We start from the raw sequence: 27,575 nt of genomic DNA on the forward strand, positions 1-27,575 counted from the left end.
AGGCGGATGGGGGTGATTATTTGCACAAAAAGCATTAAAAGTACATGGACTACAGGTATGAGTTACTAATACACTAACACAAGATACGCATGTGAACAGAAACTGTATACATTTTTGCACACTGTTTTCCTCTGCCAGAGCGGAAATTGATTCTTACTCATCCTGTACTGCACCTACATTTCCTTCGGGAAAAGCAACTTCGATTTGCAGAGAGACTGTACCTCCCTAGCCTTTCCTGCCCAGGTCACTCATGCGAGTGAGGTCACTGACCACATTACACTTACAATTTATGCAAATCTCAGCCATTGTGTATAGGAACATATTGTACATTAAAGTTCACTTAATCGCGCAAATAAGTAACTCCTCTGTATAAACACGTAGTCATTTTGTCTACTTACATAGGAGGACTAGACAGAATGTCCTGGGGAGGTATAGACGGTTTTCGAAATGAAAAGTAAGTATCGTTTGCAGTTGCCTTTCCCGAAAGAATGCTACAACTTCCATTTGGTACGGCTGTAAATCAGTTTCCTGTCTTGCGGTGTAGAACATTAGTTCACAAATTTACATACCTTCTGTAGACATATTTATCTTGTGTTAGTATTATCAGTAACTCGTATCTGTATTCTACATAGTTTAATGCACGTTGTGGAAAGTTAAGACCCCCAGGCCTGTCTGGTCACTGCGTCGCCATTGATATATAAGGCGCGCTGCAGAGGGTCGGTGTAACTTTGCGAAACAGCCTGTAGTGACTTCTTATGATGTAGTAGGATAGACAGAATGCTGAGCAGCTTCTCGCTCTTCAGTTTGAGGAGGCAACTGCATGACCACATCTGGCGACCTACATTTGCTTCTACCTTCCACCCCAGACCCTCCACCCTTTCACAAACACAGAATACAATGTATCCCTTAATACTGCTCCGCTGCAACTGGATGTGGTACACACTATTAATATTTGTTCTTAACCCCTTCATTTAACAGTAAACAGTAATTTTACACCATTAAACACTGTTTTAGTAATCAGTGATTTTTGTGTCTCATGTAATATGGGAAAATTTAGTCCCAGAGAAAAAAATGTATAGGAACTTTTTTGTAGGAAATATGATGTAGCTTAATTTAGTACTGTAAAAAAATTTTCAAATTATTCTAGAGTAACTTAAAAAATTTATCCCTAAACGACCCATTTATCCATGACACTCCCTTCCACCACTGTACAAAAATTGAAGACCACAGGATATTTTTTCCAAATTTCTCTTGTTTGTCTGAACTACTAGTGATCGCATTTTCGACGGTACTTTACTCCGCAATGTCCTCACCTACCTTCTCTGTTAGCAGAGTACCTGTAAGTTTCAGAATTCAACAGACTAGCTAATAATGTCAGTGCGCTGTCTGTGAGTGCTTATAGATGAAGAATCCAACGATTATGGTGACTGTCACCAAAGTTTGTTTGGGGAAAAGCGGACACACAAAGCACGTAGTGTTAATGCATTTTTGAGCCTTTTTGTAACCTACTTCCACTGACTGAAAGTACCTGTGGTGAAGCACTAACTTCTTCTCTGAACTTTCTTGATCTGCTCCTGTTAAAAGAACTCGATAACGGTAATATTCATGAAATAGTCACAGGATTATTGAATGAGAAGGAGCGATAGCACTGTAAAAATCTTTATTCAAGGACACGACGTATTTCGCAAACAATAATTGCATCATCAGGTGTTTATCTGTATACAAATGCTTCAAATGGCTCTGAGCACTATGGGACTTAACATCTGAGGCCATCAGTCCCCTAGAACGTAGAACTACTTAAACCTAACTAACCAAAGGACATCACACACAGCCATGCCCGAGGCAGGATTCGAACCTGCGACCGTAGCGGTCTCGCGGTTCCAGACTGTGGCACTTAGAAGCACTCGGCCACATCGGCCGGCTTGCCTGTATACACAGCAAAAATTATTAAAATTTTGTTCATGGCAGACAAAGGAAAATAAAAATGATTAATTTTGTGTCTACTTAGAGTCAGTCCATAAAAGCAATACCTTTAAAAAGTGGAAAAAGCACATTCCCCAACATTCACGCCAAGGTGTTTAAAACTTCTAACTCGCAAATGTGCGACCGGCCATAAATAAAAAGTGGTCAGAGTGAGCCACACTACTTGTTACGGTAACTTCAATACTGGTAACGGCAACGCTTCCTCCCGAGTCTGTCTATATGTGACTTTATTCTAACAGTTTCAAACACAGTTCTTTGGCAGAATACGTTTATAAATTATTGATTTCGAACCGCTGATTCTGACGTATTTAGCGGGTTCTTTTTTATGCTTCTGTGTGGCCGTACTCCCATCTTTTTATTTATGGACATTGGCACATTTTGGAATTATAAATTTTAAATACCTTGATGAGAACGTTAGAAGTTGATTTCTGCGGGTTTTAAACAAATCGTTTTGTTAGTTGACTGTAAGTGGAGACAAACCTAACCGTTTTTATTTTCCATTACGTCTCATTGCCAAATTTCTAAGTAGTTGTATTATATATTTGTATGCAGATAAACACCTGATGAAGAAAATTTGGTTTTCGAAACCACTCGTGCCTTTGAGTAAAGATTTTAAACAGTCACGGCGGTCCTTCTTCTTCGACTCGGAACATTTCGTTTGTGGGTGCTCTGCATATGAAGTGTTTTAGTCACAGGATTGTTTTTAACGTCTAGCAGTGCCATCCTTGCTGCTAGGGAAGGGACTAACAAAAATCTGCTATCATATGTGTATAAATTTATAACGTATATTCATTCACTGAACAAGCGTTTCGTTCAGCAGACTTTCACTGCACTATCTTCATTGGTGAAGAGCCCTGTGGCTGCTCCGCCAGCCGCTAGATCGCACATGCCACCAACCTCAAGATGTGGACCTCCGTCACCGTCACTCGCCCTCGGCCCGCAGTATGGAGCCCCCGCCCCGAGATGTGCGGTGCTGGACCGCTCTGGAGGATGACAAATCGCGTCTCCTCCAGTTTAGGCTCCCCATTCTCCAGGAAAGACGTCGAAAGTGGGACTTCCTCCCTGTACAGAGTCCCGTCCGTTCTCGGCCGCAGGGCAGGCTTCGCTGAAGTAGGTCTTTCGAATTCAAGGCAGTGCGGTGCTCCAGCTACAATGTACTCCAGGAGAGAATCTTCGAGGCAGTACGGTGTGCCTGCTTCCTTTGGAAGCTCCAGTGGCCTGTCCCCCTTTGTACGTCGTGCCAGGGTATGGATTCGTGCGGGTTGTGCCCAGAATGATAACTATAAGTAAGAGCAGACTACCGTAGTTTCCCTAGCAGCGATGATCAGTTGAGATCATACCGACGTTACCTCTACATTAGGTGTTGCATAAATATTGGGCGTTACCTCATACAGATTGTCTCCTTCACGTACGTGATAAGTGTCTTACTACGTAGATTCCCCTAGAAAACGAAAGCGGCCAACAGTCTAGAAACTGAGTGAAGATATACACTGATCAGCCAGAACATTACGACCACGACCTGCTATCGATATAAAACTCTCCAGACGACAGCAGCGTCACCTGGCGGGGAATGGTTGTTAGTCAGACACAGACACGGTGCGTGTGGTACCAGTAAGCGTGCTGACAGTGTACAGAATGGGGAAGGGGCTCGAAGTATCTGAGTTTGGCGGAGGGCAGATAGTGATAGTCCTGAGGCTCGACACGAACATTTCGGAAACTGCACGACTTGTCGGGTGTTCGAGGACTGCTGTGGTGAGTGCTTCAATACGTGTCGAAACCAGGATGAAACCACGTCCAGAAGTCGTTGGGTCGAGCGGTCACCCCTCATTACAGATGTGACTTCGTAGGCTGCAAAGACAGCTGAAATAGGGCAGGCGGCGAACTGTGGCGGAACTGATATCAGACTTCAATGCTGGGCAGAATACAAGTATGTCTGAAAACGAGGCGCATCGAACACCCGTAACGATGGGTCTCATCAGGCGAAGACCCATACATGTGCCAATGTTAACATCACAACATCGGTAACTATGACTGAAATGCGGAAGTGACCTTCTGCACTAAACGTTGGTACTGTGGCAGAGCGTTGCGTGGTCTGATGTATCTCGATATCTTCTTCATCGTGCCGATGGAAGGACGTGAATCCGTCGTCTTGCAGGGAAACAGCTCCTTGGCACTTGTACTGCGGTACGGAGACAGGCTGACGGCGGCTCCATTATGCTCGCGGAACATACACGTGAACATCCATGGGTCTAGTGGAACCCGTGCAAGGCACCTTGACGGCCATGGAGATTCATACACTGGTTGCAGACTACATACACCCTTTCATGATGATCATGTTTTCGGACGGCAGAGGCATTTTTCAACAAGATAATCCGCTATGTCGCAAGGACAGGAGCGTGCCAGAATGATTCGAGGAAAGCAGTGGCGACTTCCACTTGATCTGCTGGTCCCCCAACTAACCAGATCTGAACCCGATCCAAAACATCTGGGATATGATTGAACGTGGCGTCGCTCCCTCCCCGGAATTTACAGAAATGAAGTGACTCGTGAGTGCAGATGTGGTGCCAACTCCCTCCTGCGACCTATCAAGGCCTCACTGCTTCCACACCACGACGCGCCACCGCTGTTATCAGTGCTAAGGGTGGACATACTGGCTGTTAGGTAAGTGGTCGTAAGGTTCTGGCTGATCAGTGTAGAAAGGGCAGCATAACCTAAGGGATACTTTTGTTCTATATAGTTACCCTCCTGTCTTTCACTTCAAAACAATCGGTATTTAAGGAATTCTGAAATTGTCAATGTTTAGTTTTGTTTTTATTCTACAGTTGATTTGTAATGCAAAACACGTCGATGTTACACTAAAGGTACAAAACAATACAGATTTATCACACAGCGCTAGAAAATGCAATTTTCTCAGAAGAAATTTAATAAATAAATAAAAAAATAAAAAAAGACGCAAAACAAGGTACAGTAGAGCGTCGATTATCCGAAGTAATTGGGGGACATGGGTGTTTGGAAAACTGGTTTGTTTGGATAATCGAACTGTACAGGTTTATTTGCCAAAAAGAAGTACTCTACAGTAAATTTATTCATAAAAACAGACATCGCTTTTAGTATTACAAAGTAACATACAAAGGCAACTTCAGTAGGAATATATAGTATAAGGCACAGTTTATTAAACAAAAATATATACATATTACATACACATTCTGCATGAACAATACACAAAGTCTACAAAATTAACGTTTAAAAAAATCCTTCATTTTGGTCTGTCTAAGCAAGACTACACGCTTACGAGCAGCTAAGTCACGTACGCCTCAGAAGCACACAAGTGGTTGTAACAGAGAACAGAAGGTGACTGTTTGCACTGTGAGAAGCTCTTCTTGGAGGCGCGCAATCCTTCAAACTGCGCGGAGCGGCACGCCTCAATTCTAAGCTGGCGCAGCTGTTGCTGTGAACAGCTTTGATACTGTCACTACTTCTACTGCCAGTGCCAAGCCGACAGAAGTGTGCTGATTGTTGAAACACAGCGACTGGCGGCTTGGCCGGTCAACAGCGCCTTGTGAAGGCCCCATTAGAAGCAATGTTCCGCCAGCTGTGGCCCAGTGCGGCGACTACTGTGGGAAGCTTGGTTTGGGAGTGAGGGGGATGATGGACGGTAGGGTGGGAGAGTAACAGTGCGAGCGAGTACACAGTTCGGTTAAGCAGTCGTTCGGTTGACCGACGTTCGGATAATCGACGCTCTACTGTATATGAAATACGCTTCAATACTACGTCGAGCTTATATAAAACTTGTTTCTGTTATTCATAAACAACTTCTGCATTTATCAATAACAACAGGAAACTCTCATATTTTATCATGATTCAGGACGTTCTATTAAGTACAATAGATTTGCTTACGTTTGTGCATTTGAACTGTACTTGCATGAAAAGTAACTGCATTGGTTGCATAAGAGGGCAGCGGTTACATGATATCATAATTTTTATTACTCATAAGAAGCAAAACTATTTTCTTTAAAGATGTAAGACACAATATGTAGTAACACAGAATGATGTGCTTTTCTAATTATGTGCAACACAAACAAAAACAAAAAAAAAAACCGAATTCGTTGACTCCCAGTTCTTCTACAATAAAGACATTTATGTTTCTTCCCCTATGAATGTTACCGATGCTACGGGTAATCCTGCCATTTACTACTCCTATTACGTACTGTAACAAAACTATAAAACCGTAGTTTTACTATAGCACGATTGTAAGTAAGATTTTACCACAGGAAGTTGTTGCAGTATGCCCAGGAATAAAGCGGCCTTGTCTCGTAAGCATCGCATCAGTTAGCTGTTTCCTGCTCGTCCGAACTTCCAGTCAAAAAGCGGGAGTGGTTAATTTTCAAAGTGTCGATTGTTGTATATTGCTTCTTGCGAGTGTTATTTCGTCGTTCTGTAAGTTAATCATGTAAAATATGCCGTACTCTGTGAATGAAATGGAATGGATAGTAGAAGTTTACATCCGGACTCGTTCATTTAAAAAGACAAGCGAAATTTTTCATGAATTATTCACAAACTCTAGTATTCGTGAAGAAAATAATGTTCAGATGTAAACAACAAAATGGCGGTCCAGCAACGATTTTTCTAAATGTAAGAATAGCCTTAAAAGCCTCCAGTTTGAACGCTGGAAGTTGCTGCTAACATACAGCAGAAAATTACTTATAGCCCAAAAAAAGTCTGTCAATTTACTTTCGCAACATACTAGTATTTAAGATACATCTTCTCATTCTGTACATAATGTCCATACACCTTACCTCTCAAACCTTACTGCGTTTCATGGGTTCAGCCACTACTTCCTGCTGATCAGGTAGAGAGGGTTAAGAACAGTGAGTGCTTGCTTAAAAAGGTTATGGATCACCATATTCAACCGACGACGCATTTCATGACTGATGAATTACGCTTTAATCTTCCTTGGCATGTGACTAGCGAGACTAGTAACAAGTGGAACACCGCAAGCCCTGACATTGTGCATTAAATTTCTCTTCATCATAGCAACAGAAGTTTGGCGCGCGCTTTCTGGTAGTCGGATCGCTGGCCCGATGTTCTTCGAAACCACTGTGAACAGCGAGGTCTATCTTCAGTTTCTCGACAACTCTTAGTCTCAGTTAAAGTAGCCGCCCGTTCACACAAGAACGCACAATACGTAAATATTTGCGGCCGCCTTGTTCGCCGGACCAGTGTAGTTGTGACTTTTTACTAGGGGAATATTTTAAAGGAGAACTGTGCGCAGTTAACCCTTAAAAGGGAGCACACAATGGAGTACTAAAACAGTCGATGTTACAGACTGATTACGATTCCACGAACACAAAAATTCATAGAGGTGCAATCCGTATATTTCCAGCACACATTGCAACTGTTATGAGTGTCATAATTACAAAAAAAAAAAAAAAAAAAAAAAAAAAAATTGAAAACTACTGAGGTGACAGAAGTTATTGGACAGTGATGCACATATACACTTGGTGGTAGGACCCCATATACAAGGTATAAAAGGGAAGATCATTGGCTGGGTTGTTATTTGAACTCTAATGATACATGTGAAAATACTTCCGCCGTGGTTATGGTCAGTGCTAACAGACAAGCAACACAGTCTGAAATAACCGCAGTAATCAATGTGGAACGTACGACTAACGTATCCCTTAGGTCAGTGCGGCAAAATCTGATGTTAATAGTCTGTGGCGGCAAACGACCAACGAGTGTGTTTGCTAACAACACATCGCCTGCAGCGCCTCTCATGGGCTCGTGATTATATACGTTGGACCCTAGGCGATTAGCAAATTGTGGCCTGGTCAGGTGAGTCCAGATTTCAGTTGGCAAGAGCTGATGGTAGGGTGCCGCATGTGCCGCAGACACGACGGTGCCATGGACCCAAGTTTCAAAAGGCACTGTGCGAGATGATGGTGTCTCCATATTAGTATGGGCTGTGTTTACATAAAATTGACAGGGTCCTCCGGTCGAACAGTACAGATCATTCAAGTGCTATGGTCGGCTACTTGGAGACCATTTTCAGCCATTCGTGGACTTCATGTTACCAAACAAAGATGGAGTTTTTAGGGATGACAATGCGCCACGCCACAGGGCCACAATTGTTCGCGACTGGTTTCAAAAACATTCTGGACAATTCGAAAAAATGATTTGGCCATCCAGATCTATCGACATAAATCCCATCGAACATGTATGGGACGAATCGAGAGGTCAGTTCGTTCACAAAATCCTGCATCTGCATCACTTTCGCAGAGAGGCAGTATGGCTCAATATTTCTGCAGAAGACTTCCTACGACTTGTTGAGTCCCTGCCACGTCGAGTTGCTTAACTAAGTCCGGCAAAAGAAGTCCGACACGATATCAGGAGGCGCCCCATGACTTTTGTCACCTCAGGGTAAAATAATGTTTTTCTGTGAATGAATGTGCGTATTATTGACGTGTTGTAATATGTAGCTAGTACCTGTTTTTAAAAAGCATGTTGAACTTACTGAATAAAAAGTATCAGCTTCGTTTATTTATGGGGTATTATGGTAGCAATTCTGAACTGGATACTGGCATTTCTTTTATTTTCGACAAATTTTTTCAGCTCCTTCGTTGGTATAATTTTTGCACAGCTTTTTGCTTGGAAAAATGCACATTCCCTTTGTGTCAACTATGCGTCCTAGGAACAACTCAATAACATTATCATATATTCTGTCAATATAATAAATACAACAAATGGTAATTTTGATTGCAACAAAAAATTCAATATTATTAACGCTAATTCGTTTGAAAACCGCGTTTTCCTTCTTCCAGTAATGTAAGGCTGCTGCGATCTTGATCACTGTACGGAATTTTATTCTTATATTTTCGAACAGAATATTTTCTTTCTATTATAATATTTGTACTTCCTTAATTGTGTACGAATTTGAATAACAGAAAATCAGTCCTACTCTTTCCACGATACACACCAATATCACGTAGTTCCACGTAGTATCCTGCGTCTTCCAAACACTATTTTTTAAATCATTGTGTGAGTGTGGGTCTCTACGGACGATGTTATCTTCAGTTCAGTCGGGCCTGTTGGTACAACCGTAAAGCGCGTGAGGAAACCGAGAACACAATATCGAATCGAATCTTGGTCGCACCGAATCCCGGTTAGACCACTAAAATTTTCAGTCTGTCTTTAATCTAGTCTTTATCTTTCAGTGATGCGAAGATTCGGCAGGAACGACACCTATTCAGATTGCACCTTAAATTGCCGTACATTAAGGTACATGCACTTCGCCGAAGAGCGTGCAATTGAAAGATTTAAACTCGACTATTGAACTAAACATTATTTTCATTGTCTCCAACAGAAACATTTCCGGGTACGTGACAACATCATCAAGTCGATCTATAGACGAACTTTCTGGCCACTCTTGGAAGTGGCCTTCAGCTGGGTGATGGATGTGTTGTGCTTTCTCTAGTTAAAATATATAATCCTGGCGAAGGGCTAGTTGCAACAATGGTCAAAATGTTGGTCTATAAAACAATATTTGGATGCGCTTACGTTTCATGAAGCGGACGCACTTTTTAAAATAGAGTGCATATAACATCCACAGTCAGATAAAAATGTGAGACACAGCCATTATTTCACACACCAGCACAACTTATGAATCAGACAAAAATGTATCACGCATCCATTATTTCACATACCATCACAGTCGATAAACTGAAGCGTTTATTTATTTGGACATTCCACACTAGTATGAAACGCATTCACTACAATGTAGATCAATATTAGAATAAAGGGAAACCAGTGTCAATCCTTATGTCACTACCATCATCCTGGGCCACATGACTCTCTACAGCCTCTCATGCACTTGACTGTGGCCAGCGCTCTGCATTGGTGACTTATATAATAACACTGTTTCCATCGAGTCCAATGAATCGTCAAAACCTACATTCCCTGATACTACACATATACAGGGTGCTACAAAAAGGTACGGCCAAACTTTCAGGAAACATTCCTTACACACAAAGAAAGAAAATGTTATGTGGACATGTGTCTGGAACCACTTACTCTCCGTGTTAGAGCTCATTTTATTACTTCTCTTCAAATCACATTAACCATGGAATGGAAACACACAGCAACAGAACGTACCAGCGTGACTTCAAACACTTTGTTACAGGAAATGTTCAAAATGTTCTCCGTTAGCGAGGATACATGCATCCACCCTCCGTCCCATGGAATCCCTGATGCGCTGATGCAGCCCTGGAGAATGGCGCATTGTATCACAGCCGTCCACAATACGAGCACGAAGAGTCTCTACATTTGGTACCGGGGTTGCGTAGACAAGAGCTTTCAAATGCCCCCATAAATGAAAGTCAAGAGGGTTGAGGTCAGGAGAGCGTGGAGGCCATGGAATTGGTCCGCCTCTACCAATCCATCGGTCACCGAATCTGTTGTTGAGAAGAGTACGAACACTTCGACTGAAATGTGCAGGAGCTCCATCGTGCATGAACCACATCTTGTGTCGTACTTGTAAAGGTACATGTTCTAGCAGCACAGGTAGACTATTCCCGTATGAAATCATGATAACGTGCTCCAGTGAGCGTAGGTGGAAGCACATGGGGCCCAATCAAGAAATCACCAACAATGCCTGCCCAAACGTTCACAGAAAATCGGTGTTGATGACGTGATTGCACAACTGCGTGCGGATTCTCGTCAGCCCACACATGTTGATTGTGAAAATTTACAATTTGATCCCGTTGGAATGAAGCCTCATACGTAAAGAAAACATTTGCACTGAAATGAGGATTGACACATTGTTGGATGAACCATTCGCAGAAGTGTACCCGTGGAGGCCAATCAGCTGCTGATAGTGCCTCCACACGCTGTACATGGTACAGAAACAACTGGTTCTCCCGTAGCACTCTCCATACAGTGACGTGGTCAACGTTACCTTGTACAGCAGCAACTTTTCTGACGCTGACATTAGGGTTATCGTCAACTGCACGAAGAATTGACTCGTCCATTGCCGGTATCCTCGTCGTTCTAGGTTTTCCCCAGTCACGAGTCATAGGCTCGAATTTTCCGTGCTCCCTAAGACGATCAATTGCTTCTAACGGCTTCCTGTCGGGACACCTTCCTTCTGGAAATCTGTCTCGATACAAACGTACCGCGCCACGGCTATTGCCCCGTGCTAATTCATACATTGAATGGGCATCTGCCAACTCCGCATTTGTAAACATTGCACTGCCTGCAAAACCACATTCATGATGAACACTAACCTGTTGATGGTACGTACTGATGTGCTTGATGCTAGTACTGTAGAGCAATGAGTTGCGTGTCAACACAAACACCGAAGTCAACATTACCTTCCCTCAATTGGGCCAACACGCGGTGAATCGAGGAAGGAATACCTTTTTTGCCAATGCAACTCTGCTTCTTATGTCCATCTTTCTCCATCCCTCATGGCTTATTTTGCTGTCTTGGTAGCAGAATTCCTTAACTTTGTTTACTTCGTGATCCACAATTGTGAACAAACGACTTACGGGAAATCAGACAGGTAATATTAATAGCGACCGCCGATATTTTGGGGAGCACACCCCGCCCCTGTTAATATTACCTGCCTAAATTCACGTACGTTGTTTGAAAATTGTATACGCCAGGAGAAACTCAGGTCTCACACCATTGTGATTTTAAGCTTCTCGCTGTTCTCGTTTCTGCTAATTTCATTAGTTCCATTTTTCTTCGACTTACTCTGAATTTATATTCTGTACTCATTAGAACATTCCATTCAACACGTCCTGTAATTCTGCTTCATTTTCACTGTGGATAGCAATTCCATCAGCGAATCTTATCATTGGTAATCTTTCGTCTTTTATTTTAATCCCACTCCTCAACCTTTCTTTTACTTCCGTCACTGTTTCTTCGATATATAGATTACATAATAGGAATCTGTCACTATCTTATATTAATTAGAGCTCTTCGTTCTTGGCCTTTCAGTCTGATTGTTTTCTCGTGGTTCTTATATATACTGCACATTAACCGTTTTTCCCTAAAGCTTACCCTTATTTTTCTCGGGATTTCGAGTATCTTGGGCCACTTTACATTGTGGAACGTTCTCTCCAGGTCGAAAAATCTTGTGAATATCTCTTGGTTGTTCTTTAGTCATGCTTCAGTTATCAACCACAATGTCAGAACTGCCTCTATGGTACCTTTACCTTTCCCAAAGCCAAACTAATCGCCGTCTAACAGATCTTCAGTTTTCTTTTCCATTCTTCCTTTTCGTCGGTAACTTACTTGCATGAGCTGTTAAGCTGACTGTGCAATAATTCTCGTACCTGTCGGCTCTTGCTGTCTTCGGAATTCTGTGGATGATATTTTTCCAAATGTTTGATGGTATATTTCCATTGTCATACATTCTGCAAACCAAAATGAATAATCTTTTTGGTGCCACTTCCCGTGCGCAGCAAAATGAACAGTCTTTTTGTTGCCACTTTCCCCTGTGGTTTCAGAAATTCAGATGGAATGTTATCTACCTTTCCTGCCTACTTTGATTTTAAGTCATGCAAGCCTGTGTCAACTCCTCTTTCTTCTTACCTCATGTCATCAGACAAGTCCTCCACCTCACAGATACCTTCAATTTTCACTTTCCACCTACTTTCTCTCTCCACTGCATTTGGCACTGGATTTCCCATTGCACTCTTAATGTTACCCCTCTTGCTTTTAATATCACCAAGGTTGTTTGGTGTATGATGGGTCAGTCCTTCCGACAATCATTTCTTTTCGATTTCTGCACATTTTTCCTGTATTTGTTTCGCCTTAGCTTCCTTTTCATTTCGTTGCAAATGGACTTCTGTACCTGTAGTCCAGAATTTCCCTAAATATTTTTGTACTTCCTTCTTTCGTCTATTAACTGAAGTGCTTCTTCTGTTACCCATGGTTTCTTCGCTGTTACCATCCTTTTACATGTGTTTTCCTTTCCAACTTCAGTGATTGCCCATTATAGCGATCGCCATTCCTCCTCGACTGAACTGTCTAAGCTGTTCATTATCGCAGTATGTCTAGCCTTAGGGAACTTCAAGCGAAACTCTTCATTCCTTAGCATTTCCGTATCCCACTTCTTTTCGCATTGATTTTATCCGGGCTAGTCTTTTAAATTACAGCCTACTATTCATCATTACTAAATTGTGATCTGAGTGTGAAGCTTCTCCTTGGTGCTTCTGACAATCGAATATCTGATTTCGTTATCTCTGCCTGACCATGACGAAATATAACTGGAGTCTTCCTGTATGTCCCGGCGTTTTGCCCAATACGGCCATCGCAATATAATTTCTCCGTGGCATCCCAAGCTTTAGTTCTGTCTCTTATGAACTCAATGTCCATTCAACTGGATAAAAAGAAAAGAAGAGAGTAGAGATGATTTGAACACCTCTCTGCTTTTCTGAGGTTGCTCGAATTGCCTGTGGTATTCTCTTGACGTACTTTCGACCACTGGACTGAAATACCCACATGGTTATTAGGACATGTACAGCTAAATATGGACATCGAACGGCTGCTGACACGGAATTTTTCATTGTAATAAATCATTCTGTTTCCTTACCTCAACAGCAAGATAATGAATTATAATTTCAGAAATTGTGTTGTGTGGGCACATGAATGACGAAAATTAATATCGTTTCATAAGTCAGCATACCTGCACTATCAGTCACACAGCAATGAAGGCATTCAGAAATAATGACTACTCATCAGAAGCCAAGTTAGTGCATTGAGTGCCCCGAGAAAGTGGAATAGAACTTGTCTTATTATCTCTCTCTCTCTGTCTCTAAAATACATGGCATAACTTTTCGTAGTACACAGGTATTGAAGTTTTCCACGATTTTTCACATTAAGCCTGTTTCTGCCAGTCAGTACCCAAAGATCATTTACAGAAATATAAATCTCACCAAAATATCATTTACAGAAATATAAATCTTCGACATTAGTTGTTGACTGGAGCGTCCGTCAAACAATAAAAAATACAGTAATTTTCATCTGCACGTTATGTATAACTTACTGTCTATTGAATATACAGTCCTGGAAATGGAAAAAAGAACACATTGACACCGGTGTGTCAGACCCACCATACTTGCTCCGGACACTGCGAGAGGGCTGTACAAGCAATGATCACACGCACGGCACAGCGGACACACTAGGAACCGCGGTGTTGGCCGTCGAATGGCGCTAGCTGCGCAGCATTTGTGCACCGCCGCCGTCAGTGTCAGCCAGTTCGCCGTGGCATACGGAGCTCCATCGCAGTCTTTAACACTGGTAGCATGCCGCGACAGCGTGGACGTCAACCGTATGTGCAGTTGACGGACTTTGAGCGAGGGCGTATAGTGGGCATGCGGGAGGCCGGGTGGACGTACCGCCGAATTGCTCAACACGTGGGGCGTGAGGTCTCCACAGTACATCGATGTTGTCGCCAGTGGTCGGCGGAAGGTGCACGTGCCCGTCGACCTGGGACCGGACCGCAGCGACGCACGGATGCACGCCAAGACCGTAGGATCCTACGCAGTGCCGTAGGGGACCGCACCGCCACTTCCCAGCAAATTAGGGACACTGTTGCTCCTGGGGTATCGGCGAGGACCATTCGCAACCGTCTCCATGAAGCTGGGCTACGGTCCCGCACACCGTTAGGCCGTCTTCCGCTCACGCCCCAACATCGTGCAGCCCGCCTCCAGTGGTGTCGCGACAGGCGTGAATGGAGGGACGAATGGAGACGTGTCGTCTTCAGCGATGAGAGTCGCTTCTGCCTTGGTGCCAATGATGGTCGTATGCGTGTTTGGCGCCGTGCAGGTGAGCGCCACAATCAGGACTGCATACGACCGAGGCACACAGGGCCAACACCCGGCATCATGGTGTGGGGAGCGATCTCCTACACTGGCCGTACACCACTGGTGATCGTCGAGGGGACACTGAATAGTGCACGGTACATCCAAACCGTCATCGAACCCATCGTTCTACCATTCCTAGACCGGCAAGGGAACTTGCTGTTCCAACAGGACAATGCACGTCCGCATGTATCCCGTGACACCCAACGTGCTCTAGAAGGTGTAAGTCAACTACCCTGGCCAGCAAGATCTCCGGATCTGTCCCCCATTGAGCATGTTTGGGACTGGATGAAGCGTCGTCTCACGCGGTCTGCACGTCCAGCACGAACGCTGGTCAAACTGAGGCGCCAGGTGGAAATGGCATGGCAAGCCGTTCCACAGGACTACATCCAGCATCTCTACGATCGTCTCCATGGGAGAATAGCAGCCTGCATTGCTGCGAAAGGTGGATATACACTGTACTAGTGCCGACATTGTGCATGCTCTGTTGCCTGTGTCTATGTGCCTGTGTTTCTGTCAGTGTGATCATGTGATGTATCTGACACCAGGAATGTGTCAATAAAGTTTCCCCTTCCTGGGACAATGAATTCACGGTGTTCTTATTTCAATTTCCAGGAGTGTATTTCAATTGTTTTTGTTGTCTGTCGGTTTGGTGCAACACTAAACAGTAATCTACCCTGAGCAAGGACAAAAGCACAAGTGATTCCCTTTTCTCGTTTCTAAAAAGGGTCGTCGAACAGACGAACAAATCTGTCGGCCTATATTTATGAAGTCGATCTGTTGTAGAACTTTGGAACATGTTTGGTGGTAGCGTATTATGGCATTCCTGCAGAGTGAAAATCTCGCCTTTAGAAATCAACATGGCTACCGAAAATAACAATCGCAAGGAACATCTTCATCCACGAAACCCAGGAAGCAGCAGATGCTGGCGTTCCGGTTGTTGCTATGTACGCTGACATTAGGAAGGCGTTCGATATAGTTATGCAAGTGCCCAATAAACAAGATAAGAGCAAACGGAATATCGGACCAGCTGTATGATTGGACTGAAGGCTCTGTGGTAAACAGAACATACCAAGTCATTCTCAACGGAGAGAAATATTCAGATGTTAATATAATTTCGGGCGTGACCCAAGAGACTGTTACAGGACAGTTGCTTTTCAAAATGTATACAAATGATATAGTAGATAACGACAGAATTTCCATGATAATTTTCACAGAAGATGCAGTTCTGTAGAGAAAAGTCGAAAATTTTACCAAAGTGTTGGAAGACCTCCAGGGGCTCGACGCTCTGTGCAGGGATTGACGGTTCATCCTCAACGTAAATTTAACGTATTCCACATTAATAGGTAGAAAGAAAAATTCCACAAGAAAGCCCGGCAGGGGTGGCCGAGTGGTTCTAGGCGCTACAATCTGGAACCGCGAGACCGCTACGGTCGCAGGTTCGAATCCTGCCTCGGGCATGGGTGTGTGTGATGTCCTTATGTTAGTTAGGTTTAAGTAGTTCTAAATTCTAGGGGACTGATGACCTCAGAAGTTAAGTCCCATAGTGCTCAGAGCCATTTTTGAACCACAAGAAAATGTACGCCGCCGTTTGTATGAAATAAAAGACACTATCGCCGCTATTATCGACTATAGCTCGGCCATGTAGCCCTCTCCCCGGTAAATCATCCACGTTTCCAGCCTCTAAACCTCGTTTGACCCACTTCGCAACGAATATCTTTGAAGTTCTAAGAATTTTAGCAGCAGTTGGATATGAAAGCTTTGGTCCCTTTGGATGATTTACAAGGAACACTGCCTCGTGACGCTTCAGATATTTTGCACTCATTTTAAACTGCAACCGACAAAACAAAACATTCAACCCTCACACTGTTTACTTATACTCTGTGCAAAAGCACATTGATTACAGGTTCGAGATCACTACCAGAGATTCGCGGCGAACGTTATATTTAAAATTATGGCGTGCACTTTCCTGTGGAATTGACTGTACGCGGTAGTAAGACAAACACTGAAAGTAGTCACATCCATGTGGCGCGAGGAGTGATTTAAAGTACGACGACCACATAAAACTGCGAAGGTAAGGCACATGCCAGACTGAAATTCATTTGGAGAAGCCTCCGGAAATGTGGTTATGGATATTTAAGTCAACTATACAACTTTCGCCTCGTAAGCCAATTGAATTGGTCTCAAGCGAATGCCGCGTTACCGTAGGAATAAAATTCAGGTCTGCACATCAGAAAGTTGCACACGTATAATCCGTGCAAAAATGTATTCCAAATTATTTTGATTAAATCCCAATTAATATTGGCAGCTGAAATTTAGCACGTGCGCTTTAACTGACCTTAACTACGAGTGGAAAAAAAATCAGGGGGTGTTTCGACATAGAAAGTCTAACTATTCCCTTATCGGCCATATGTATACGGAAAAAGATCGCAACACCAAGGAGCTGTGTGACTTAAACGTACGTTGATAGGCGTGTTTTTACGCCTGAAAGATAATGTCTATTCAGATTTCGAGCCAGTCACATAAGAGTGGAGTTAGTGGCGTCACTATGAGGATACAAGCCAGGTTTGCTTTAAATACACGCCGTAACGATCGTGAGCGTTATATACCTTTATGATTCAACGTGGTGAGTTGATTGATGTTAGTCATGGATGCCTTTAAGGCGACAAAGATGCTATTACCAGAACCTCTCTGATTTTGAACGAGGGTATACAATACGGCTACGAGGATCTATGTTCCTTCTGCGGTATTGCAGAAAGACTTGGCAGGAATGTAACCACTGTTCATCACTGCTAGCAGCTGTGGACACGGGACCGTACGGTCGCAAGAAGATCGGGCTCTGAACGGCTACGTGGAACTGCCGAGAGGCAAGACCGTCGTGTTCTGCGCATGGCTCTGGAACATGGTATTGCATCCTAAGCAACAATCTGAGCAGCAGCTGGCAGTACAGTGACACAACGAATTGTTAAAAGTTGGTTACTCCAAGCACAACTCGATCCAGGAGCCACTTAGTGTGCATCCCACTGACCCCAAACCACCGCGATTTTTCTACTTTAATGGTGTCAAGCGAGAGTTCATTAGAAGACAGTGTGGAGGTCTGTTGTGTTTTCTGAAGAAATCTGGTTCTGCCACGGTGTCAGGGATGGTCGTGTGTCGGTTAGAAGGAGGTCTGCATTCAACTTGTCTTCGTGCTAGGCAAACTGGACCTACACCAGAGTTATGGAGTGAATTGGGATTTAGTATGTCACTAGGAGCACTCCCGTGGTTATCCCACGCACCTTGACTGAAATTGTGTATGTCTATGGTGATTCGACCTGGTGTGCTGACATTCATGAAAAGCATTCCAGGGGGTGTTTTCCAACAGGATAACGCTCGTCCACACTTCTCTGCTTGAACGTAATATGATCTAAAAATTGTGAACATGTCGCCTTTGCCTGCACGATAACCAGATCTGTCTCTAATCGAGCACTTATGGGACGTCATCGGACGACAACTCCAGCGTCATCCACAAAAAGCATTAACCGTTTCTTTATTGACCGATCAATGGAACTCCATCCCCCAAACTGCCATCTGGTATCTGTACAACACGATGCATACCCGTTTGTATGTTTTTATTGAATGCTCTGGCGGTTACACCAGTTATTAATGTACGAGCATTGCATATTTGCAATGGCTTGTCTTGTATTTACATCAACATGCGATCTTGCAACGTTAATCAGTTAAATACATTACCAAGACAAATGTATTTCCGAAACTTCATATCTCTACATTAATTATTTTTTGTTGTTGCGGTTTTTTCCCGTCAGTGTGGATGCATTAATTTTGTTCATGGTAGGGGGTAGATCTTTAAGAGAGCATAGATAATGAAAGAATTAGGATGAAAACATGTGTCTGCTGAAGAGGATACTGATGTAAAATTTTTCTAACCCATCTTGAAATTTATAATATACGCAACTGACGGAGCAATATTTAAAACAAAATACGGCATCTGTAGGTCACATAATGGTCTATGTAACATACGTAACATGGGCTATTACAGATGCAGATGCAGTAGGTGGGGAGTGATTGAGAAACTGACAGAGAAGAGGGATGCATGATGGTATCAAAACACTTGACACATGGACAACTGTCTAATATGTAATTGTTCAGTGCACAATGCCATAACCACCAAACAAGTGTAATAATCAGGAACAAACCGCATAACACTACATCAGGTCAGAAATTAAAATAATATAAGCCAAAGAAAGGGAAAATGTCCCTTCATACACCCAAAATTCAAGCTCAGCAAAATCAAAAGCAAATTAAAAAATGATATGACAAAACAAGATTGTACATAATTGCCACAAATAGATACTGCGAGTCAGCAGCTGTTTTTTTTTTCATTAAGAGGAATGATGGAATAAGGAGTTACGTATAGAATGAACAGACATTAAAATCATGATTTAGGACTCAATTAGAATAACATAAAAATAGATTATTTCTTTAAAACTGTAGCAAATTTTATGTTCTATCTTTGCGCCTTTAAACCAAAAAAGCAGTCAGTCATGACTTGAAAGGACATTAATGGAAAATGAAAGCATGAAAACAGCATTATTATCATAACTAAAATTCAGTTTATTTATGATTATCTATGTACAAAAATCATCTCATGTAGATATTTGTGGAGTTAGGAAGTATGTCATAAGCACAGAAAATTACTGAAAATTAGATAACAAAAATTCTAAAATAAATACTACACGCTCATAAGGCTTGTGTGTTTATGAGAGTTTCGTCGTGATTAGAGCCAAAACAACTGAGCATCATCGTCTGTAGTGGTATCCCCTATTTCCGGTTCCAGCACCAGCTCCGGCGCGCCCCCTGCCGTAGCCGTATCCGCCGGCAGAGTAGGCGGTGAGTCCGGTGTCCTGGTACTCTACGGTGGGCCTGTAGCCGCCCTCGTCAGCCTGGTAGGAGACGATCTGCTTGCGGCCGTCAGGCAGCAGCACGCGGTACTGGCCCTGGGCGCTCTCCCCCTGCCTGGACTCCTCTTGTCCAAAGTCACTCAGCGTCTCGCCGTCCTGCACCGAGTAGCTGAACTCGTAGTTGGCCGGCTCCTTCAGCATTAACAAAGAGTCATGTATCGCACAACCTGGTTCACAAACTATAACTACTTTTTACGTTGACAAAATACTGAATTATTCACAGGTTATATGGTCTTTGATAATCATCTATCACAGTTCTAAAATGAAGGAATGTTTCATTTATTTGAAAGAGAACTACGATAGAACGATGTATATAGTGTGAGATGTGAAAATGTGGGTTGATGCAGGGAGCATGCACAGATAACTGAAGTGATTGAGGAGACTGCTCATCGTTAAGTGGGAAATACAGGTTCGACTCTGGGTCTGGTACAAATTTCCATATGTCACTATTGTTTAGCACAGGGGGGTACCCAACTTTAGTTAGGTCACATTGGATGAGGACGAGAATTTGACACTAACACGTTCAACAAAAAAGAGATAGACAAAGTACGGTCATAACTTTATACTAACGAATATTTTTTCCGATCATGTGGTAGATGCTGACTTCTAGGGCCGGACTGGTACTTACTTTGGGCTGCACATGGGCCACGGGTTGGACACCCTTGGTACAGTACGTCTCTACCTAATAGAGCTGATGTCAAGAACTTCACCTTAACTAAATTAATTTCGAATTATCTGAATGAATAATGAAAACTTCCTGATCTTCTGCTAATAACCTCACAATAGAAAGCAGAAGCTACTTAAAACAGCAGTACGGTTTTACACCTGCACTGTTGTGATTTGTTCGATAAAGACAAAAATATATCACTAGAATCTTCAGAGAGATGGTCTAGGCTAATACATGTGAGTCTAGAAGGTATCCAACATTTTCCTGTAGGAACAGGTTCTTTTCTGAAAAACTAAGGCAGTGTATTATGAATTTATTTCACAACACTGACAGAAAAATAAAAGAGCATGTAAAGAATTAATTTTAATATCTTGCAAGAAACTATGCGTCTCCCACGGAATAAACATTGTTAACTGATTTGCTACAAAATATCAGCTTTAGTAGCTGTCTGAAATGATACACTAAACAAAAGCTGCAGACTGAAAGCCGGCCGGAGTGGCTGTGCGGTTCTAGGCCTACAGTCTGGAGCCGAGCGACCGCTCCGGTCGCAGGTTCGAATCCTGCCTCGGGCATGGATGTGTGTGATGTCCTCAGGTTAGTTAGGTTTAATTAGTTCTAAGTTCTAGGCGACTGATGACCACAGAAGTTGTCGCATAGTGCTCAGAGCCATTTTTTTGCAGACTGAAGAAATAGATTGAATAAGAATAGCAAATATAACTAGACAAACACGTCAATTGCGAATCTCTCCAGAAAAAAACAGCTAAACGAAGAAAATTGCTGAACTATACGTTTTTCTACACGTACCAAATATAAAAGTGACTTCTCTGTTCTTGTACATTCACCTGATATCTCCAGACTTCGTCACAGCTCGAAACTGAAAGGCATGATTAATTTCTTGCACCAACGTGCTACTACGAAAGTTGGTTGTTTCGATATGATAATCCACATTTAATTGAAACAATCTTGTAGATTTTCTCTCTGCAAATGTTTAACGTCTCATCAGACTGGATATAAACAGGATACACTAAATAACTACCGCCAGAAGTGGTTCTGCATCTACTTTCCCCCAAGTAAATACCATGTGCCACTTCTCCAGCCTATTTTGAGCTCCGTTTAATCACAGTTGTGGTGTGGTAACTACGCCTACTATTAATTTTATGTAAGTGGTTCTTCGCTCCCCTTGCTTAAATAATTTTTCCTTCAAGTTAAATTTATGATAACAATATTTTTCTAGAGGCTTCACCTAAGTTTAACACAGTACAAACACTTCTCCCACAGGGAGATGTGGTTGAGGAAGTGCATTGTAGTTTTGTAAAGTAGTCTATCATTCGCAGCGAATAGAGTTTCGAAGAGCATACGGGTCGACAGATACAGGTATGCACGGAACTTAACACAGCAAAGGCTGTAGGCCACTACTGCCTGATGAACCTGTCTTAAGCGCACGTAACCACTTGGGAAGATCAGATATTCGGTGCTCAGAAGGCTGTGTGTTTCTATAACGTTCTGGAAGCTTCCTGGCCTAGTGCGAGAGAAATTCAACGTGGTATGGGCTTAGGATGCATACGGGGTGAGGTAGCGAAATGTTTCATGATGTCATAAAGCAGTGCTGTCGATTACAAATTAACATGCTCCTTAATCCAATAGTAAATCGAATGGATAAGATCCTTATTATATCAACTGCACTTCGATCACAGATCTCAAATCATTTGTAATTTCGGTGTTAGCACTTGCACATGGTCTCATAGAACGATAAACTGGGCGAATCACTTAAAACTTGCACCGATAATATTGCGGAACTGGAAAGTACTACTCACGTGCAGTTTTCACAGAATGAGTAGGCAGTCAGAGGCTCGTGCTGTTAGCCACTAAACAGATTGTAATAATACTCACAAAGTATACTTTTTGTGCAAGAATACAATACACTTTTCTAATTAGAACAAAGCCTATTGACATTAACGAATTAAAAGCAGGTAAATTATATTGTCAATGGTGTTTTTTGCAGGATTATAGTGCGAGTCGTTTTCAAGATGTCGTACTTTGAAAAATTTCCACGCCGACACTTGTCTGTGTCATTAAATCAGCGTACCTGGTAGGTACGATAATGGTATGGTTGCTTGAAGTGTACTTGTGTGTACCTTTAGTGTACAACAGTCCCAGCAGTAGGTACTGAGGGGGCATAGTGTTTACGAATGAACAAAAAGCCGACATGCATGGTGTATGGAGAATGTTGGCAAAATGCAATTCATTCTTGTACAGTGTATGCGGCTAGGTATCAAAATAGACAACTATCTCGGCAGTTATTTATCTACCTCTTCGACCAGTTACGTGAAAGTGGTATTGTAATACCTAGACAATGTAACAGAAGGAAACAAGTTACGTTGGAAAGGGAAAATTAAGGGTTGATTTGGTGGAAGAGACCAAACAGCGAGGTCATCGGTCTCATCAGGTTAGAGAAGGATGGTGATGGAAGTCGGCAGTGCCGTTTCAAAGGAACCATCCCGGCATTTGCCTAAAGCGATTTAGGGAAATCACGGAATACCTAACTCAGGATGTCGGACGCGGGATTCAACCGTCACCTCCCGAATGCGAGTCCAGTGTGAGAACCACTGCGCCACCTCGCTCGGTAGGAAATTTAGGTTTTTGCAGCTTTTTGCAGTTGATTCCCACGTTATCTCCCACGCAGTTACTCGAAAAAATGGCAGGCGTCAGGCAAGTGTCCTGTAAGTGTCCTACGCATTATCGATGTAGGTTCTGTGCCCATCACATCTTTCTCCATCAAGAATGACATCGAAAAAAATTTGAGAACCACATAAACTTCTGTAAATGGACATTACAACAGGATACTCCAGATGTATCAAGTATCTTGTTACCTTGTTTAATGATAAAGCCACGTTTACCAATGATGGTCAGGTAAACCTTCGAAACGTGCACTTTGGTCTGTTGACAATCCCCGTTGGCTTAGATGGAACGTCAGCACCCGTGAAGTGTAAACGTGTGGTGTGGGATAGTGAAATATTAGGTCATAGGCCCGTTATTCATAGACGGAGCACTCAACGCGCACAAGTACGGCAGCTTCCCAACAGATCATCTTCCACGGGTACTAGAAGACGTTCCTCCGCAAATTAGGAGGAACCCGTGATACCAACATGATGGCTGCCCAGTCCATAGTGCATGAAGTACTACAAAATGTCTTTACGAGTTGTTTCCAAATTGTCTTACTGGACGTAGAGGACCTATACCGCAGCCGGCCCTTTCGCCGGATTTGACGCTTGTAGACTTTTGTCCGTGGGGAAGCAGAAAGACGCTGTCTACAAGGACATACAATCTACACACGATGATACACAGCGACGTATTACTGCAGTGTGCTCGGACATAGCCGCTGAAATGCTAGCGGGTGTGGAGCAGTCGTTCCTTATAAGACCGGAAACGTATACTGCAGCTGCCGGTGGTTATTTGTCTCGTTACTGTTCGAAGTCTAAGGCACTGCAGTCATGGACTTTGCGGCTGGTCCCGGGGGAGATTCGAATCCTCCCTCGGGCATAGGTGTGTGTGTATGTCCTTAGGATAATTTAGGGTAAGTAGTGTGTAAGCTTAGGGTCTGATGACCTTAGCAGTTAAGTCCCATAAGATTTAAAAAAAATTAAAACTGTGCAGAATCTTGTTATTCAGTGCATAATATCAGAGGCACTGTACAAGTGTGGGTGTGGGAACTTCACAAAATATGATATCTCGTAAACGACTCGCTCTACAATCCTGCAAAAAACATCACTGCGAGTCTAATTGCCCTGATTCTAGTCTGTTAAATGAAAGAGGCACTGTTGCTTTTAAAAAAAGCGCATGTTTGCACAACAAACCCTTTTTGAATATTATTACAATATGTTGATTTGTTAACAATACGAACCACTGACTGTGAAAACCGCTCGACACTAGCACCTTCAATTTTCACAACATTTACAGTGCAGGTTTTAGGGGATTCACCCTGTGTAGACTTTAAGAGACCAATGCTACTAGTTGGGCCTTTTGACCATTGAAACACGACAGATGTATAGAGATAATAATTAAATTATTGCCGGCCGCAGTGGTCGAGCTGTTATAAGCGCTTCAGTCCGGAACTGCGCGACCGCTACGGTCGCAGGTTCGAATCCTGCCTCGGGCATGGATATGTGTGATGGCCTTAGGTTAGTTAGGTTTAAGTAGTTCTAAGTTCTAGGGGACTGATGACCTCCGATGTTGAGTCTCATAGTGCTCAGAGCCATTTCAACCATTTTTGAATTAAATTATTGTATGTGCATGTCAGCAATATATCAAATAGTTAAATATGTATGGTGAAACAGTATAATTCTACCTGTATAGATTTTCTTGATGAGAAGACTTCGCGTTTTTGAATCATGACGCTGGAACTATGGTGTGCAAAAGTTTTATTGCTCTTTGCTCCCCGTTTGTGAAATTTCTGAATTTGTTTAGCATACTCTCACGCTAATAGCTCTTTGGCTGCGGGATTAAGTGATATTTCCTAGTGTGACAAGGCTCCAATCTTGAACTATTTCCAATTCTGAGAGAATATGTTATTACTAACAAAATCTACCTCATTTTCTACTTTTAACTACATCATTCAGCTGTTTCCTTTTCCTTCCCTAGCAAAATCTACCTCATTTCCTACTTTTAACTACATCATTCAGCGGCTTCCCTAGCAAAATCTACCTCATTTCCTACTTTTAATTACATCATTCAGCGAGGGTCTGCGCCAGTAGGATTGGTAGTAGCCAAGGAACTGAGCAAGGCTTAAATAACCGTGGCAGTTATTCGGAAGCTCTCTATGTTCCTCAAAATATTTAAGTTTGGCAAAAAAAGGAATGAGAGTGATAAAATGCTTCGGCTATCCATTGAAATTTAAATAATTTCTGGAGTTCCTCCAATGCACTTAGAGTTTGCTCAGTCTATTGTTTAATGCCAGTTGTTTTACTACGTAATTTCCCATGTAAAATCAAATTTATACCATCTGAGGAACAGTAATGTTAGTTAAAAATTTAAAATGTTTGGGCCAGTAATTTCTGATACTTACGGCAAGCGAATCCTCTTGGCCTCCAGCGCGACCGTAGCCATATCCAGGCACTCCATACACTGGAGAAAGGCCACCAGCGTTACCAGAGGGCGCACCGTACTGAGTGGAGAGCGCGTCACCAGAGTAAGAAGGGGCGCCGTACTGTGTGGACAGACCGAGTCCTCCTAAGCCAGTGGCACGGCCAGCCGCCGAAGAAGCGCCATAGCGAATGGAGACACCACCGCCGATCCTCCTACCTGCTCCCAAGGTCCTCGACGAGGCGCTTCCGAAGCTGGAGGAGACGCGGGCTGCTGGACCCTGGCTGGAAGCGCCGGAGCGGCCAAAAGCAGCGCCTGTCAGCGCAGGAGCTCCGTACTGAGTGCTGAGGCCATCAGCTGAAGGAGCACTGTATTGTGTGCTGAGAGAGGAGGCCGAGGGAGGTCCGTACTCAGAGCTGGGAGGCAGGTACGACCGGTCGATCGGCGCTTCAGCGACGACCGACAATACAAGTGTACTCAGGAGGACAAGAACCTGATGACCAAATACAGAAATACACTTAATAAATATTGTTAATAAATATATTTATACACTGATAAGGCATCATATTATATTGGAATAAATGAACACCGAGTTCAGTAAAATAGAATTTCTAAAACAATACGGCAAAAGTCACCCATACTACAATGAGGCACAGTGAAGTGAGGGGTCAGGAGGAGTATAATGTAGTATTCAGCTTGTAACATCCCTTCTGACATCATTTCACTTGGTATCGTAACATCCGTAATCTTCTCAAATCATTTGTTACTAGCTGAAACACTAAGCCATGTTGATATGCAAACCAGCACAACAGAGTTTCACAACAAGACATAAAGAAATGGCGAGGAAGCATAAGGGAGTTAAAGTTTCGACTAGCTCTCGCTTAGTGATGATGTAATTCAGCAGGCACAGCACTGACCACGGATGTCAAGTGCCTGATTTAAGTCACAAGAGCTCAATATCACAAACAGACATCGAAGAGTCTGTCCAGGAGACTTTTTTTTATTTTCTGAAAATATTAAGTTGTTCCAATCTCAAAAGATTTATCGCCGTTATGGTACTAAGATGTCATACTATTAAAATTGCACTATTTATTATGGTAGTTTCTTAAGGCCTGTAGCAAACATGCTTTGTAATCTGACCGACATTTTGGAAGTTGTCAGTCTTAAGCTAATATATAAGATGAAATGGAAGATATTGCTGAAATGTTCCAGATTTTTTCCAACAGATTTCCAACAGATTTCAGATTCTTCTCTTGTAAATCCTAGCATCAAGAAATTTTTTTTATTAAATCAGTCAACATCGGGACACATACGTTGCACTGACCGTTTGTGTCGAATTACACAAATTTCCTCGCAAAACATTTACCGTTTGTTTATTTTCTTCGACAACGAACAGCAACTGTGTGATATGTTGTAGATATTAAAAAGTCGTATTACTTTTATTCTCTCAGATAATATCATAATTCGGGAGATAAAAAAGAATTCTCGTCATTATTGTCAGATTTTTATAATCAATATCAATAGGCATTCAAAAAAATTATTGTTTTGAATTTCCTGTGAAGATTAGTTGACTCCTAATCAAAGGACTTGAATTTGGGGGAGAGGGTCGAACTTAAAATTCGCATCTGATCATTCTCATCTACTTTTTTTCTGATAATGGACCGTCTCCCTAAACTGTCTTTTGCTTTTTAGTGGTTCCTTTCACATGTCGTATATGTACATATAAATGTAGCTTTATGACACATCCACAAAAAATATGTGTGGTTTCTGTATCAAAACGAGTGAAGCATGGTCATAAAATGTCTACTCGAAAGAGAAACACACTAATACCGCAAGTATGAAAACTACTTTTGTCTCTGAATCTTTTTAATTTTCGGTACATTCAAACACAGACTTGCCGAATCATTGGTCATGCCAGATATTCACTGCTGTGATGAAGTTCATGCGGTACACCGTTGCGTACATTTACCGATTCGACATATCCATGGGTGCTTGTATGTGACTTACTGCAATGGTCAC

General features: G+C 42.6%; 1 protein-coding gene across 4 annotated transcripts in view; it reads right to left on the reverse strand.

The window, feature by feature from the left end:
• Positions 1 to 27,575, reverse strand: part of LOC126263645 (pro-resilin-like) — a 221,864-nt gene that overhangs the window by 57,599 nt on the left and 136,690 nt on the right. Inside the window, exons 2-3 of one of the 4 annotated variants that reach the window (XM_049960738.1) lie at positions 25,540 to 26,049; positions 19,440 to 19,942 (exon numbers count right to left, since the gene is read on the reverse strand). The exons of 2 other annotated variants lie outside the window; for them this stretch is intronic. In XM_049960738.1, coding sequence (XP_049816695.1) covers positions 19,649 to 19,942; positions 25,540 to 26,049 — 804 coding nt within the window. In that variant the 3' untranslated portion in view covers positions 19,440 to 19,648. Of the gene's footprint in view, positions 1 to 19,439; positions 19,943 to 25,539; positions 26,050 to 27,575 lie in introns of those variants that run through there. One more of the 4 variants, XM_049960741.1, reaches the window with a different exon arrangement.

The sequence above is a fragment of the Schistocerca nitens genome, chromosome 6 (genome assembly GCF_023898315.1).
Source record: "Schistocerca nitens isolate TAMUIC-IGC-003100 chromosome 6, iqSchNite1.1, whole genome shotgun sequence".
Taxonomy (NCBI): Eukaryota; Metazoa; Arthropoda; class Insecta; order Orthoptera; family Acrididae; genus Schistocerca; species Schistocerca nitens.